Below are 16663 nucleotides of genomic sequence, written 5' to 3'. Positions count from 1 at the left end.
TTCATCTAGACAACTTTCAACTTATTTAGATAAAAAGGTTTTTTCACTACAAGGCAGTTATAATCATCCTTTCTCAAGTAACTGATACAATCCTAACTTTAGCAATGCCAAAAAATAAACCACAAAGCTCTTTGTACTGAAACTTATCGTGACATGTTGTGTAGAGTGATACCCATAACACTGTAATAATCTGAAAGCAATCGTGCTGTTATATCATCGAGATTTATCTTATTTATCAAACGATCCTCGTAATGTGTGGATTATATCAGGGCTTGTCTAATTGGGAAACAATCTAGGAGCCAAGATTATTTCTTTTGCCTGAGCTAGTAATCTTACATAATAAATTTTAGGTGCCAATACCATTTAGTCACCATGGTGACCTGGTGCCTAAGATTTGTCAAGTCCTGGATACACAAGAAAATATAATAAAGTTAGTGTCTGATCTGTGTGTGGGTGTGTCTACTGCCCTAAATACTAATCTGAACATTATGAAATTTTAGTATCGTCTTAATTTGGAGAAAATTTTCAAAGCCCATTCAAAGATTGAAAATTCTGCATAGGTTTTGGTGTGGAATCACAGTGTTCGTAAAATAGTTTCACTCGCATAGCATGTTGCTGAAAACTCAATGTCATTCCCATTAATAGAAGAATTAAATGTTTCTGCTGGAGATGTTTCAGTATACCATGCAATGAGGCTTGAGCAATTTGATCACATGTTTGTTGCAAAATTAGTACAAAGCAATATAATTTGTATCTAGTGGTGAATATCAGAAATGGGTTTTTTTTACGTTCATTTTATCTCCCATCTGGTGATTGAGACTAGAAGCGTCAGAAATGTTTCGAACCTGTGGGTGCTCGTCTTGAGCTTTATATTGGAAATTACGATTTCTCAATCAATTCTGGGGGGTGCTCAGACCCGTACCACAAATTACAGTGGGTGTTCTAGCACCCACAGCACCAACGCTGCTGATTGTGATGTTCCTGAAGTTTTATGGCTTCATTATGTTAAAACTGCATACAGCTCAGAACCTGTCAACTTTACTCATGTAGATACCCTATATTTTTATTTCCGTTATTTTTACTTTTTTTGTTTTGATCAACATTACTAATTAATGATTCATTTATAAAAAAAATTTCAGATTTGTTTTCATCCGAAAGACAATGATCAGATTGTGGCTGTAGGGAAACTTTACTTCCGCTTGTACAAATTCGAGGAAGAAGATGGATTCAAGCCTTTTGTGTTTGGTAAGCAGGAAGTCCAGGGGGCGAATTTTTGCATCGGTTGGTTGCCTAGAGAGAGGCTGGCAATAGGAAATGAGGATGGAAAGATACTTATGTTCGATGGCATAGAACAAAGATATGAAATAAAAGTGGACTTGGTTGGAGAAAAGAAAAAGTAATTAATCTATTAAATTTTTATCAAATTAGTCCCAGCATTATATCAAGTTTCCCATGTAATTGTGCCTACATCATTATTCAATGGCCTAATTTTTCCCTGCAGAAACACTGTCGATGAAGAAGACAAATACGACTTTACAACTCCCTTTCCAGTAACCTGCATGGTGGTCACATCTAAAGGCATTATGTGCTCATGGATGAAGGATGTCGTCATCGAATATGTGAGAACTGATGATAATAAAGACTATCGATTTGCTCGATCTTTTCATGTGAGTCTTTACAGCATCTAGATTCGTTTTTTTTATTTATGTGTATTGTTGAATAATTGTTTGGTATCTCTTCTTAAAGCCGGTGGCTATTTTGTTTCTTGGTATGCATGAAAAATTGTATGTTAGAAATGTCTATTAAAAGTATATGATGAAAATTCAATAAAAATTCTGATGCTCAATTACTCTGATATAATTTATTTGATCAAGAAGAAAAGTATCGGGCAGTGCACATTTTATATTTGTGCTTGTTCTACTAAAATATCAGATTCACTCGAGAAGAAAAATACTAGCAAAATTAAGAATTTTAAATGAATGCCAATTAATTTTTTGTCTTAGCTTCCACCGAAAGAACATGTCCTCCAAAAAGAAATGGGTGAAGTAGACACTGAAGCAGAAGTCATTACAGACCTGCAGTTGAATCCAGAGGAAGAATACCTCGTAGTATATTCCAATATAGGGCAGATTTATTACTTTCATTTGCTTGAAAATGAAGCGCAGGTTTGTTTGTTAGTTTGTTCTTATTTAGCTTATTTGGTTCATTTGATTCTTTTTGAAATATAGGTCTAAATTAAAAAAAAAAAATTAAGGTGGTGTAAGAGTGAACCTTCAGCACCAAAGCAGAATTGTTTACATTGTTTTGCAACGGCCCTCGGCTGACTGGAAATGTTCTGCAGTAGAAATTCCCATAATAGTGTTTCTTTATTACACTTTTCTTAAAATTCTTCCAGATTGTTCTGCAGTGTCCATCCATATTTTTTATGGGCATCTTTTTTTCAGCCACATTGTTGGGCAGTTTGCCTGTTGTGGCCTTTGTGTTTGTATAACTATTTTCTTCGGGTGTCTTATTTTAATCTTACTTCGCAGTTACAACAGAAAATATTATTGTATAGCACATTTTCTTCTTGTATACATCTTACATTTGGCATTATTAATTCAATAAAAATGGAGTTTAATCTATCTCTATTGATTCAAATTCCCATGAGGAAAAATTAAATTCAGAACCACCTCAATTATATCCAATCCTTGTTCATCAGGGATTCTGCAAACCAATGTTCATTTTTATTGGCTATAGTTTTTCTTTTGAAGTGAGAAAGTTCTTTGCAATCGCAAAGAAGCAACAACCTTGTTTTTGAATGATTCTTCAAAATGCATTGATTGGTTTTAGAGCACCAATAACATTGCAACTCATTAGAAATAATGTTCTTTAAAAATGTGTGTGAAATGGCTATATTGTCTTCATATTTGTTGAATGTATAATTTGATTGGAATTAGTATAGATAATAATAGACTTTTAGATTCATAGGCCTGTTCCAATTCTGTCCAGATAGTCATAGTTTTGTTGTATATACTTTGATAGTTTCTTGTTTTGAATACTCCTAATAATTGTCCAATTCTCCCTTCAGGAAAAAAGAAGTACATTCACAGCTTTAACTCAACCAATTAATAGAGAACCTATCATTGGTATGGAAGTTTCCGTTAGACGTCCTCTCTTGGTGACATGCTCAAAAAAGACTATGATGATTTATAATTACATGGAAAGGTGAATTAATATTACTTTCTTTACTATATGGTTGGAAAGAGCATTATAATTTTATTTTGTGGTTGGTAAAAATCTAGAAACCGTGCATTGGTAAAAGCACAAAATATACGCTTGTAAATGTTTTCATTTCAGACTTCTACCAATCAAAGCCTATTTTTAATGAATCAGTTAACCATCATGAACTTAGTTTCTGATGCTTATTAATCATTTATTAATTAAAATTAATAATTAACTAATGTAATAATTAATTATCATGAACCATGTTCCTGATGCTAAGTAATTAATAATTATCATTAATTAATTTTAAATTTATACTGTTTGGAGTCAGAACAAAAAAACCTTGTTTTCAATCTTCAGAATCAATTGATTATCATGAATTTATTAATTTATGATGCTTATTAATTAGTTATAATTATTTAATTATAATTTATGGTTATAATATTTCATTAAATTATTTTGATTTAATTTATTTCATTAAATTATTTTGATTTAATTTATTTAATTAAAAATGTGCTTAGAGTAAAATAATCAATTAACCCCGTGACCGTAATGCTAAAGTTTAGTTTATTAAAGTATACTTTAATGCATAACAAAGAAAAAAAGCTTCATAGGAAACTAAATTGTGTGCCAATCTTCTATTGGTGGGACACTTCGCTGAACAAAATATCCAATTTATAAATATTAAAGCAAAAAGGCAAAGGAAATTTAACTCGCCTGTGAAAGGTAATCTTGCCACCTTTAACAAATGATGCATTGCAACAAAAAGCACAGCAGGATTTTGACATATCAAGTGATTTCTTAAACAGAGTTGCCATTGGAAATAATAAAGAATTTCTTCTTACCACTCATGAAAGTACCCACTCGTCATGTGATTAGGTTTTGGGAGCAAAAAGCAACCCTTCGATCTATGGTTATACAGTAAAACTTGTCTTTAACAGAACCTGTATTAAGGGGAAACCTGTCTTCAAAGGAGAAAAATCTTGGCCCAGTGATTTCAATGCTAAAATACACATTAAAAAACCTGGATTTAACGGAACCTGTCTAACGTAGAAACAGAAAGGAAAATTGTATGCTCTTAATGGAAAATTTCATACAAACACTATGAATATTTCCCAAACTAATAGGCCAATGGAATCACACAAAATGTTAAAGTGCTCTACCGAAATTTTTTTATGCAATCTCTGCTTCCCAATGTGAGTTCTGCATCATCCACCCCTACATTAGCAAGAACTGTTTCCGTACTTGATGCTGTGATTTTAATAAGCCATGTACAATAAGGAAGTTGCTTCCTGAAATTGTTACAAAATCTTTCAGAAAAGCAGGCTTTTCTACGAGAGAAATCAGTGCAAAGGTTTAATTTACAAATGATATATACAAGACTTACAAAATTGCATGCAAGCAGCTTTCCGTGATTGCAGTGCTGAGGATTACACGTAGACGAACACATGGAAACCTGTCTTCAAAGGTCTAAACTGTGTCTAAACTGAACATGACACGACAAATAAAGACACTCTCATTGAAAATTTTAGAGAAAACTAAAAAAGAAGAGGATGAAGATGAGATGAATGTCATCATTTTCAGAAAAAGCAGTTTAGATTGAAGTTTTGTACAGATGCTGTCTAAGCCTTCAAAGAACTGCAGAAATTTTGCTTTATAGCATAATGACTCGGGCATGTATGATTTCTGAGACAAAACTGTTTACTGAAAGTCGGGCAGCAAAGGGTGTGAACTGCATACAGAAAAAAAACTCTGTTATTGACCACTGGAAAAAAATTAAAAATTTATTTATAGTACGGTTTTTATATTTTTACTCACTATTTGGTGATGGGAATAGTTAATGTATGTAATGGGCTATATATGCATGTTTTTTTAATAAATAATGTATCATATTAAGTGAAAAATGTTTAATAATTATTACTTACTAATTAATTACTTTATATTTCAAATTATTCACTTTATTTTCAATTAATTTATTTTTATTTTTTTTGATGTTGTTACATAATTTTACACATTATATTGATTGAATCTTTATGAAGCGGAAACCTGTGTTCAACATAAAAAAATCTTGGCGGCTTGCAATTTCGTTGAAGACAGGTTTTACTGTATTTTATTTATGTTTCTAACACATCTTTCAACTCATTTCTAAAATATCATGTAATCATATTTAATTCATAGTTAAGGGAACTTAAATTTCAATGAAAAGTCTGTTTTTATAAATTTTTTGAATATTGTGTTTGAAATAGACTAGAAAATATAGTTACAGAGCTAACCACAAAACTATTGCATAATTGCACTATTTTGCACGCAAAAGTCAACTATTCTTTCAATCTAACCTTTATTTATTGATTTGGTGATTTCTGACCATTGTACCATGAGATATTTTAAAGATGAAAGTATATCAAAATTAGTTATGGGTCTGTGATTTCGAATAGTGTCACTGCATTTTTAGTTGTCACCGAAGTGCCTTGAGATTGCTGAAAGGCTGCCACAAACATTTAAAATTCTGGCCTCTTTTCCAAAATGTCAATAATGTAAAGTTTAGCAATATCTGTAATAAATATAAGTGTTTATATTGATGCGCGAAAAATAGTAATGTATGATTTTGATCAGTTTGAGGTCAAGTTAATATAAATACTTGTGAATTATTTTTTCTTTCTTCATCTGCACATTTCCAGCCTTCTGCTTATGAGAAAATGCTTTTATGATGAAATTCTGTCCATTTCCATTCATCCATTGGGTGAATTCGTGGCGATCGGCTTCACAAACTACACAAGACTGTTTGTTATTCTCAATGACAGTCTGATTGAAATGACTTTAATCAAAACAAGGAATTGCACCAAGGTGAATTTCATTGCTTATGAATGTGATTAGCGTGATTCGGTTGCCAAAAATGTTATTGAAATTTCACAATTGCAAAATGTGTTTTCATGGTCTTGTTTTCTGATGTGAAATAGTCTGTGTTTCATGTCTTTGTGGTTAGGGAATGTAATAGTTGAATATGGTCTGTCAAATTAGAAAAATGCAAACTATATATTTAAATTTATGAAAGATTTTATGGATGGTGTTTTTCTATGTTGAGCATTTTAAAAAATCCTCTTTTTAATAGAAATTAAGAAATTTTAAATGTTTAGTTCAAAGTGTCATTTTCATTTGACAATTTTTTTACAAGAAAGTTTCAGGAAGAGACTCGAAAGGCATTTTATTAATTTAACATCCAACATTATATACTGCATACTAAAATTTATTTATATAAAGACGTATCACGTTTGAAATACAGTATTTTGTAAATTTATATGATACCATTTGCAGGTTTCATTTTCAAACGGTGGACACTTGCTAGCTTTGGCAGACAGGTCACGCATATTGCTGTATCATTTCATTGCCATGGAAAGAATTGCAGAATTGAAAGGTCATTATGGGGCTGTAGGTTATGGTTCTTGACATTAACATTCTGTCATAGCACAGATGTTATTTATGAAATACTCATGTTAGAAAAAGATGTTTTATCTTCCTCTGTATATAAAATGAAATAAAATTATAAAAGTGTTATAATTTATATGGAATAAATTTATATATATTTATTACACCTATTTTGATTTTTGAAAAAATTAACTTTTGTGATAACTTTATACACTTTAGGAATGGTTTGATATCTACAGATTTCTGTGTCTGAATTTCAATTTGGGTGAAAGCAGAAGTGTTGTTTTGTATCAACTGCTGATGTTAACAAATATAATTAGACCTCATACATCCAAAATATATTTAAAAACAAATCATTGGTGCTGTTTTTTTTACAGTGGAAAAAATTTGTCTCGATAGGATACTTTTTTATGATATATTTTACTAATAATTGCTGCTCTGTTTACAGATATCACAATTTGCATGGAGCGAGAATGACTCTGTACTGATTTCCGGTGACACTAAAGGCGCTATTTATGTCTGGAACGTCATTGAAAAACACCGTATAGCAGAGAATGTTGCTAGTGGCACTTGCTATCTTGGTTTGTGCATCAGCCCAGAGTCCAATAAGATATTTGCTGTAGGAACCGACAAAAGGATGAGAGAGCTAACTGGATCAGAAGTAAATTTAAACATTTCTATTATAAATAACTACTTCTTAGTTAGTTTTCTTCTACTACTTCTAAAGCATTCATATTGTAGCGTAACACAAATTGATGAGACATCACTTTATGCACAACCACAACATTTATTAATGGAAACACAACATGAAAACAAAAACACAACACGAAAACAAAAACACAACATTCACACTAATAAAATAACAGTTGAACTCAAGCACGTGCGTATCACACCAACAACCATTACACACAAAACACGAACCAGCTCTCTTTTTTTCACTCTACTAGACGAAAATCCAGGCTTGCAAACCATCTATTGATCTTCAAAAATTACAGTATTCTTTCATGTGAAAACTTTGAAACTACCATAAAACATTTCTGCCTTTTAGAGATTTAAAAATCTTATTTTCCCACATTTGTTTCACTTCTGTATAGTATCCATGAAATAAAAACATGTTGTAGCTGCCAAAATATTATGTTGCAAATTCTATGTCTCCCATTGAAAAAAATCACAGATAGCACAGAAGTCCTACAAAATTCAAGCATCTAATACTTTCACAATCAATTAGAAAGGTAGATTGCAGTATTTTCCAAACACATGGCGCACGTGTGCTAGACATCAGACATAGTTAAAGACATGTACCAAGAAAATTAGAATTTCTTCCTGATTAGAAATTCCATATAGGAACATTTGTGTGATATATGTGTTTAGTAGTAGTATTTGCTTTGGATCTAATTGGGCCTATACAGAAGCAATAAGCATGTTTCTCTATCAGTAGTTGATAATTATGTGAATGTGATATTTTGTAACAATAAACAGGTTCAGAAAGAAGCTCCAATGGATTTTGTGGTCACGGCTCTGGCGATCTCAAAGTCTGGACAAATGCTTGTAGGTGGTACTGAAAAGGGCTGCCTGAGAGTTTTCAAGTTCCCTTTGACACCAGCGGCAGCATCTATCGATATAATTGCTCATCTTGGTGCTGTAACTGATGTAAGAGTTAGATTTTCAACTACTTAGTATGTAAATAGGTTGAGGTTCAATTTTTTTTCCTTCCAAAACGGCAACATAAACTCATGTATATTGTTTGAAAATTAAGAAATTTAATTATTGCTTGTTCAATTTGGTATTATTACTTTAAAAAATTTGTAAATCTATTGTAAATTCAATGGGGAAAAATGAGACAATTTTCAAATTTCCAACTGTAACTCATACATTATATATTTTATTGTTATATATTTTCATATTACATCATATTTTTCATTGATAGTTGTTTGCATAAAACAAGGTTGCTCAGTCCGTTTGAGCTATTGCTACTCATATACAAGGGATTTGAATACTTGCCATATACCATGCAGAAATTACTTCACTAGCCACATGACAAAACAAAATAAAAATTGTTCACGATTTGAAATTTTTTTATGCTAAGAAGTGTAATGAAAATTTTGAACAATTATATCCATTTCTGTTGGAACAATCTGTGTTTCACTTTGATGCTTCAGCTTCCACCAAAGGCCTGCTGACATTCCTCGTAGAACAGGGTTTAAGCTATGGTCGCATTTTGAGCAAAAAATGCGAAAGAAGTAGTAGCCTTTCGCGAAAATGCATACAGGAGGTACGAAATGAGTAGACATCAAACCATCAATCATTAGCATTGTAGCATTTTGCTAAAGCCTTTCCCACATTTTCGTTTTCTCTAAAGGAAACTTTGTCGTAGAAACTATAATGGAAGGTTTCAATCGCAATTAAAATTTTATCTAAGAGAAATCACAAAAAAAGTGCATTAAAAGATTATTGATACTAATTTTGTTTACAATGGACTGTATAGCACGTTTTCTGTTACTTCTAAGCTGACATTTTTCTTAGGTAATAAATAATTGCTAATATTACATTCAAGTTTGACATAAAACTTTTCTAAGGGCAACTTTTAGCCCACAAACCACTGGCTGAGTGTGTACCGCATGAAACTAAGTAAATGCAAATTCAAATATAAAACTTATCTAAAAGAACCTTTTAAATCAGAAGTATGACATAATTGAAATACTATAATTCAGTTCTCTTTTTTGTGCAGATCAAAATAAAAACTTGATACAGCTTAAGCTGAAATTAGTCTTCCCCTCCATTGTTTTACAGTTTTAAGGTGAATTTGATTACCTAATTTTAACTTTTATATTATTTTCATGTTTATAGGTACACTTCACGTATAAAGACCAGTTGTTGATATCAGCTGGCAAAGATGGTATGATTGCTATCTGGGAAATATTGGATGAAAAACACCAAGAGAAAGTTCATTTAGACTTTTTCACTTCAGTCCTAATAGACCAGGACCTGTTGAAAAATTATGTAATTGCTTGAAAAACTTTCTATTTTTGTTCTCTTCTTACTCAATTGAAAAGTAGCATTTTTGGTATGTAAATTTTGACTAAATGAACTTTGTGGTTCTGACTAGAGCTAAATAGATCAGTTTTGATGGCCAAACGTTTGATATCAAATTGGATGAAGCTAACTACTCGTGTCATGCAAGCATTGAAGACAAATTGAAACTGACAACAGCCACAAGAGCATGGTCACTCGTATGAAGGTTTCGAAAAATTTAAAGTGATTTATCTCTATAAATCTAAATATCTATTTCTATGAAAATATGCAGCGACAATAATAGAGCAAGATGCTATTTGCTTCTGATCAGTTGTTTTCCTTGCTTCTTGAGACTGCAAATTTTTCAATTCAAAATATTTTCCATACACACATTCATGATTAAGAAGAAAGAAAATTAAGTGTGGCCAGAGCCTAATGTATGCATTATAATTGCACATTAAGAGATTTTATTTAGAAAAGAAAGAAAAACACTGCTGATAAGCAGTAAAATTAAATAACATAACATGGAAAATAAGCACATTTACCATCTTCACCAGCAGAACATAAAACAAGTACAAATCTGGCAACATAAATATGTTAGTGGGGCCACACATTTGTTCCAGGCCAGTGTTTCCCCAAAGTGGGCAATATCGCCCCGTGGTAGGTGATGGAATGGTTCAGGGGGGGGGGGACGATAGAACCTACAGATTTAATATAGGATACTATGAGTTTACTTGAGTTCAAAGGTGGGGAGAGAAAAAATTTCTGAAGAGAAGGGGGGCAGTGGAACAAAAAGTTTGGGAGACTGTTCCAGACTCTGTCACGAAGCTGGGCTAAAAGAGATCTCAGAAGTCTAGCGACGAAGTTCTAGCATTCATTCATTCAGAGGCCACACATACACTCAGAACAAACATTCCAGCATGTACCGATTAATTAGAAATTATGCAGAGGAATGTGCATGAGGTACATGTAAAGTTAAGTAGTAGTAAAATTAAATTATTCATATGTTCCTGTGTCCATCTGTCAAACATTTTGATTTAAACATTTGATTTCGTGTGAGCATCAGCTATAAAAAATAATAGTTTTGCTCCATTTTTAAATTACTATATTCCATGATTGAAAAATTTTCCATTTCAAGATTTCTTAATCAACTTCTCTCGCTTTCTCTACATTTTGCCAGTTTCAGACAATGAAGGAGTTGAAGTGTGAGCTCAAGGAGAATCAGTTTACCTCCAGGTATCAGCTTATTCTTAAAAACATGGAATACGAACAGCAGAAATGTATCTTGATAAGAAATACAGAGTACAAGATCAGATGCCTCAGCGCAACAATTACCGTAAGCCCTATTTGCTTGATTATATTTGAAGAATTTCTTTCTTGTTGTTCATAGAGGAATTTGCACTTGAGGTTAATGTATGTAAATATGTGCACTTGATCTATCTATCTGTAATAATCCTGTGGTCATGCTTGATTCTCAGAAATGTGAATTTTTCACAGAAAATCTTGTAACTAGGAGTTTACATAGGTCAGGTATTGCTGTACTTATTTTGCAAGCATTAAATGAAATAATGACCATAAGAAAAGATGAAAATTTTTTGTTTGTGCAGGCCCTGCGTGAAGAGAAGCAGTCATTGATATCATCATATGAACAAGAAATTTCAAGACTGAAAAAAGCTAGCAAAGCTGCAGTCGATAATTTAGGTTTGCTAATTTTTTGCTTCTAAAGATAGTTTCACTTATGGTTTTAGAATATTAGTCATCAAAATTTTTGAAATTTCACTTTACATGCCCTCATTTACTTTTATATAAATGTAGACAGCTTTGTACGGATATATGAATCGAAAAAGTATCTGAAAGCTTGAAAAGCAATTTTAATCTTCAAAAATATACTGGGTGAACGTGACCTACTCTGCCAAACAAAAGGGGGAGATAGAAAAGATTCCAAGTGGAACTTGCTAACCGTTTCGAGTAGAGCCCACAGTAAACCATATGTGTGTGGTTTCCCACAGTAAACCAATCCGTGTGCTGGTTCAAGAGAAATTTAGCCTCTTGTTTGTAATACATCACTGAAATCAGAGTTTGTGAAAGTAGACATTTTAGTAGATTTCGGCGACAGTTCAATTTTCCACTTCACCAATCTCTCAGCACTCGTATCTCGCCATTAAATACAGATATTCTGAGAGAGATGGTGTCACCTTATAGGATTTTTTCTGTAAGATCAAATTGTTGCCAAAATCTGTAACTGCCAATTCTGTTTTTTTGTCAAATATCTACTTTGACAAACGCTGATTTCAGCGATGTATTGTGAGCAAAAGGCCAAATTTCTTCTGAACCAAAGCACTGATACGGTTTGTTGTTGGCTCTTTTGAAAACTGGTGCAATGGACAGGTTTTTGGTAAATTTGACAGATTGTAACTAGAAGGGTGTTTGTGGAATTGGCGATTAAAAATTTTGGTACCAATCCAATTTTAAACTTAGCCAATCTTTCAGCACTTATAGCTTGCCATTGAATCCATATATTCTGATGGAAATGGGGACACCTTATAAGATATTTTCTGCTCTTTCTAAATATGTGCTTAGTTTGTGTGTAGGTCTCTCAGGAACGCCATAAATTCTGGGGTTTATTTTCAGGCTAGCCATTTTTTTTTTCTGTAATCGATTATCCACCATAACTCGGTTTGAGATCAGACAGGGTTTGTAGGGTGTTTTATGTTCTCTTTAGGCTCGTCTATCACTCTATTCTATTTGGCAGAATAGGTCACATTCACCCTGTATAGGTTCTTACTGTTGCCTATTTATTTTAAGTATTATGCAGTGAAATTTTGATAGAACAATGTTCTGATAATCAACACAAAGTGTTGTAGAGTAAAATATTGTTTGTATCGAGAGCTAAAATATTACCACCATGCACCAACTAATTTATGCTGTTCTTGGCATCTCTTCTAAATTGGCACTGTTAGTACCACCAGCACAGAAAATGCACTTGTAATTGTTGAAAGTCGTAATTAATTAGTTGATTAATGAAATTCGGTTATATTTATATTTCAGTTAAATGTTTTGGCCCTGTAAAGAAGCTTGTGGCATTAAACTTTTGTGTGATACTGAAAAGTAGCTTCACAGTAACTTCAACAGGGGCATGCTGCACAAAACACTGATGTTATTAGACACCTATGGAATAATAAAAATGAGAGGAATTATAGATATATATTGAAGGTAATTTTGAGCAAAATTTAACATATCAGTGTAGCATTTCAAAATCTGTTCAAAAATATTGTTATAGAGGTAGTATTGTTATATAGGTATATCATAGTAAAGGTATCATTGCATCAAGAGGATTTTAATATTAGACTACAGGCAATTCTAAACAAGATTTGTAAAAAATCATAAAGGGATTTATCAATTAATCCAGTATCATTGTAGCGAGGTTTCACTGCATACTGCTTCAGGGTTCATTACTGCCAATGGAATGATCAGTATTTTTAGCATTGCTGATTTGATATACTTTTATTTCTGAAAGATTGTGTACATGTATGCAATTATTTTTGTATATAGAAATGTGGGGTTTTTTTACACATGGGGGTCCTTAAAAATTGTAAGTTTTTTTTTATTTTCCACAAAAATGATTTGATATGCCAGACTATACACACATATACAAGTTTTATTTTGAAAGTTAAGTCATTAATTGAAATATGATTAAGATTCAACTTGGTTCCCATTACCTTGTTCTAGAACTATCTACTCGTGAAAAGCTGTTGTATGAGTATGAGAGATTTGAAAAGTTTGAATTAGAAAGAAAAGAAAATGAATCAGCTTTGCTGTCACATATACAGCAACTTGAAGAGGATAAAGAAAGATCAGAGAAAGATATCAAGGAATATTTCACAAAATGTATCACAGAAAAAGAAGCCGTTATAAAAGAGGTATATATTTTTTTAATTTTTTTCCTTTCAATCACTACATTCTCTGTATCGTGTTGAGAGTCCACATTTAAGGAATTGTGAACAAAATAACTATGAATGTAAAAATTTAAGAATTTTGTTTTTGTTTTTCTTAGAACAATATGTTGTGTGCCATACCTGTATATCAAATGTTCGGTTCTGTTCTGTTTCACACTTAATACAAGGTGACTTTAAATATTGGTATTTGCACATAAGATTTTCTATTTTGGATCATTAAATTAGAGAGGTGTGGGAAGGGGGGGGGGTAGTAAAACAGTAAAAAAATTTTGGAATGTTGGTGTGCTCATTTACATGGAAAGAGATTACCAATTCCTGGAAAATCAAAGAAAGGATTATTTATTTAAGATTTTCCTCAAGGGGAAAAAATGCTTGGCTATACTTAGAAATTAGGCTGGCACCTAATTTTTTTTTTCTATTTGTCAATCTCTAGCTTAACAGCTCAGAGCGGTATTTCTCAAGCTTCTGGAAGTCCTTTTTCCTTGTTCTATTGATTATATACTGGCAGCACTCTTTTTTAAGTATGAGTTATGAACAATTATGCAGTTTGGAGAGAATGTATTGGAATTTTTCCATGCACACTAAATCCACTGCTAGTACATATATGGCACGTATTGTTTTACTGCACACAGAAAAACTTACTGTCCATACAGGTAAAAGAAAAAGTTAGAGGGAATGTTGTATATATGTACATATGGTCATATCTCCAACGAAGATAATTGTTCTAGCATCACATTTGTTACCAAAATACAATTTCCCATAAGTTTATATGTAAAATTGTTTAATCCATTCCATTTAGGGCCCGAAATTTTGAAGATAAGTTTTATAACAAACTGAGGCAATATAAAAAAGATAAAACTGAATGAAAGTTGAGCTGAACAGATTCACAATTTGATGAAGAAGAATTTAAAGATGAAAACTTATGATTTGTTTTTTATTTTAAGCTATGTACACAACCCCGGTTCATAGGTGTCTTCTCATATGATGCGGTCAGCTCATTTCTGTGTATTATATTTAAGTAGAAAACATAATTTCCTAGAATGTCCTGACCATTTAGTTTCATGTTGAGTTTCACACTGAAAGAACAAATGCATTAAAAACATCCAAGAATGGCTTTTTTCCCTTTTAATGAGCATTTTTTGCTTTGCATGATCAGCCATTTTACAAGAGATGGCCAAAAACTTTCTAGAAGAAAAATAGAGGTGCATCTGGAGAGGGATTCTGAGGCAGATATAAATTAATAGGGCTCTCAAAAGACAGTATTCTGATAATGATTTTGCAGAATTGCATCTCACACACACAATGCTGTTGTGTTACGTTAGCAAGTGCATCAGTGTCAACTAAAACACTGATTAGCCGAAGCAGAAATATCACATTAAATGTTTGTTGGCAGAAATATCACATTAAATGTTTGTTGGCAGAGGTATCACTGTATGTGTGCGTCTCTCTCCAGCACTTGTTTGATACCATTTAACCACTGATTAGGCACATTCCAGGATCTATAGAAAAACCATGGCAAATACCCCACCCTCTGGAAGCTGCAATGAACACAGTTTTCGAAAAATAAGTTTTGGAATTATAGAGTCAATATGACTGCAGATATGGAAGTTTGAATACGTGTCATTGAAATATTGTTTTCTCAACAGTTTGAAGACAAACTTGAACATTTTGAGGAACAACATATGGGGCTATGGCATCAACTTGAAGCCCAGAATGAGGCAGAATTGGCTGAAGTGAAAGCAAATTATGCCAGAGAAATTCAGATAAAAGAAGAAGAAGTTGAAAGATTGAAAGAAGCTAATGAGGTGGCCAAGAAAAAGGTTGGTAAACATTAAAAAAAAAACAACCCTTTCCAGTATCATCAATGAAATCCTCTACATTGTGACCGATTGAAGTAAATTGTTTATTTATCCAGGGATAAAAATTGTACCATATTCAATATTCATGCCTACCTAAATCATGCTGCTACAAAAATAATTCTAAAAAAAAAAATAATTTTCTAAGTATAACATCTATTTATTTTATAGGTGTTGCTAGAGCAAGAGGAAATTAACGAGCTCAAGCAGCAAATTCAAAAGAATCAGAAGGAAGAGCAGAAGTTGAGATTCATAGTCCACAAACTTGAGAAGGATGTTGGTGAAGGAAAGCGTATTGTCCATATTAAGGAGTCTACTATACAAGAAATGGTTTGCACTTATTGATTTTTTTTATACAATAACCAGGCAAAGTTTCTAATTTTTGTGATAATATTGATTTTTTCTTCTTCAAACATGTGAATGTGTAGTAATCTTAATTGAGTATGATAAATGGTAAATGAAGTAAGTGCCAAATCACAAATTTTACAGGAGAGTGAAAAATAAGTTTCAGGTTCCATAGACTAACATGTTAAGTGACATCTTCTAACACGTGTTTCAACTACTTGGAGTTTGACACTCTCATCATTTCTCAGGTTGAAAACCTTGGCACTTACTATGTTTTGGCACAAAGAAAAGTTTTTATTTTTTGGTACCTACTATGTTTACCATTTCCAGTCTTCAATTTAGGAGTTTAAAAATTTTTAAATACCAAAGTGATGCGTAACATTAAAAAAAATAATAATGTGTTTCTAACATGCTTGATTCAAATTGAAGCATTATCAAAAGTATATTCCTTCTTTTTCTTGCTCTCTTCATAGCGAGGACGAATATTCAGTTTGAATCGGGAACGGGAAGAGCTCGAGAAACACGTTTCTGTGACAAACTACAGCTATGAAACTCTTAAAAAAGAAGCAGCACCCAAAGATGAAGAAATACGGAATTTGAAAAAGGCAAATGAGAAAGTATGAAAAAATTAATTATTCATAATCAATTACTCTGGTAAACATTGCTTTCAAAACACATGATGTTTTTTCATGAATGGTCTCTTTATATAAAATAATTTAAGTCATCATAAAAATACTGCTGCCAATAATGGCTACTGATAAATAATACTAGTACAGTAGACACAGTTTATTAGAATCATTGATAATAAGTCCGCTTCTAATGAAGTTGAAAAAAAACCTGCAAATTTGTTTTGTTCATTATATCTAT

At 32.3% G+C, this 16663-nt stretch overlaps 1 protein-coding gene across 1 annotated transcript in view; it reads left to right on the top strand.

Moving 5' to 3' along the window:
- tous (testes of unusual size) overlaps positions 1-16663 on the top strand; it is a 30763-nt gene that overhangs the window by 4077 nt on the left and 10023 nt on the right. The window contains exons 3-17 of the mRNA XM_089249849.1: positions 1140-1396; positions 1502-1667; positions 2004-2165; positions 3071-3207; positions 5883-6048; positions 6517-6630; positions 7076-7288; positions 8107-8277; positions 9475-9627; positions 10820-10975; positions 11247-11340; positions 13369-13559; positions 15242-15415; positions 15623-15781; positions 16270-16413. Of these exons, the coding sequence (XP_089105975.1) occupies positions 1140-1396; positions 1502-1667; positions 2004-2165; positions 3071-3207; positions 5883-6048; positions 6517-6630; positions 7076-7288; positions 8107-8277; positions 9475-9627; positions 10820-10975; positions 11247-11340; positions 13369-13559; positions 15242-15415; positions 15623-15781; positions 16270-16413 (2457 nt within the window). The remainder of the gene's footprint in view (positions 1-1139; positions 1397-1501; positions 1668-2003; positions 2166-3070; positions 3208-5882; positions 6049-6516; positions 6631-7075; positions 7289-8106; positions 8278-9474; positions 9628-10819; positions 10976-11246; positions 11341-13368; positions 13560-15241; positions 15416-15622; positions 15782-16269; positions 16414-16663) is intronic.

The sequence above is a fragment of the Pholcus phalangioides genome, unplaced genomic scaffold (assembly GCF_987345545.1).
Source record: "Pholcus phalangioides strain wild (caught in Gottingen) unplaced genomic scaffold, Ppha-v1.0 ptg000022l_1, whole genome shotgun sequence".
In the NCBI taxonomy this organism is placed as follows: domain Eukaryota; kingdom Metazoa; phylum Arthropoda; class Arachnida; order Araneae; family Pholcidae; genus Pholcus; species Pholcus phalangioides.
The sequence above is the reverse complement of the archived record's forward strand: the minus strand, read 5'-3'. Positions and strand labels throughout refer to the sequence as shown.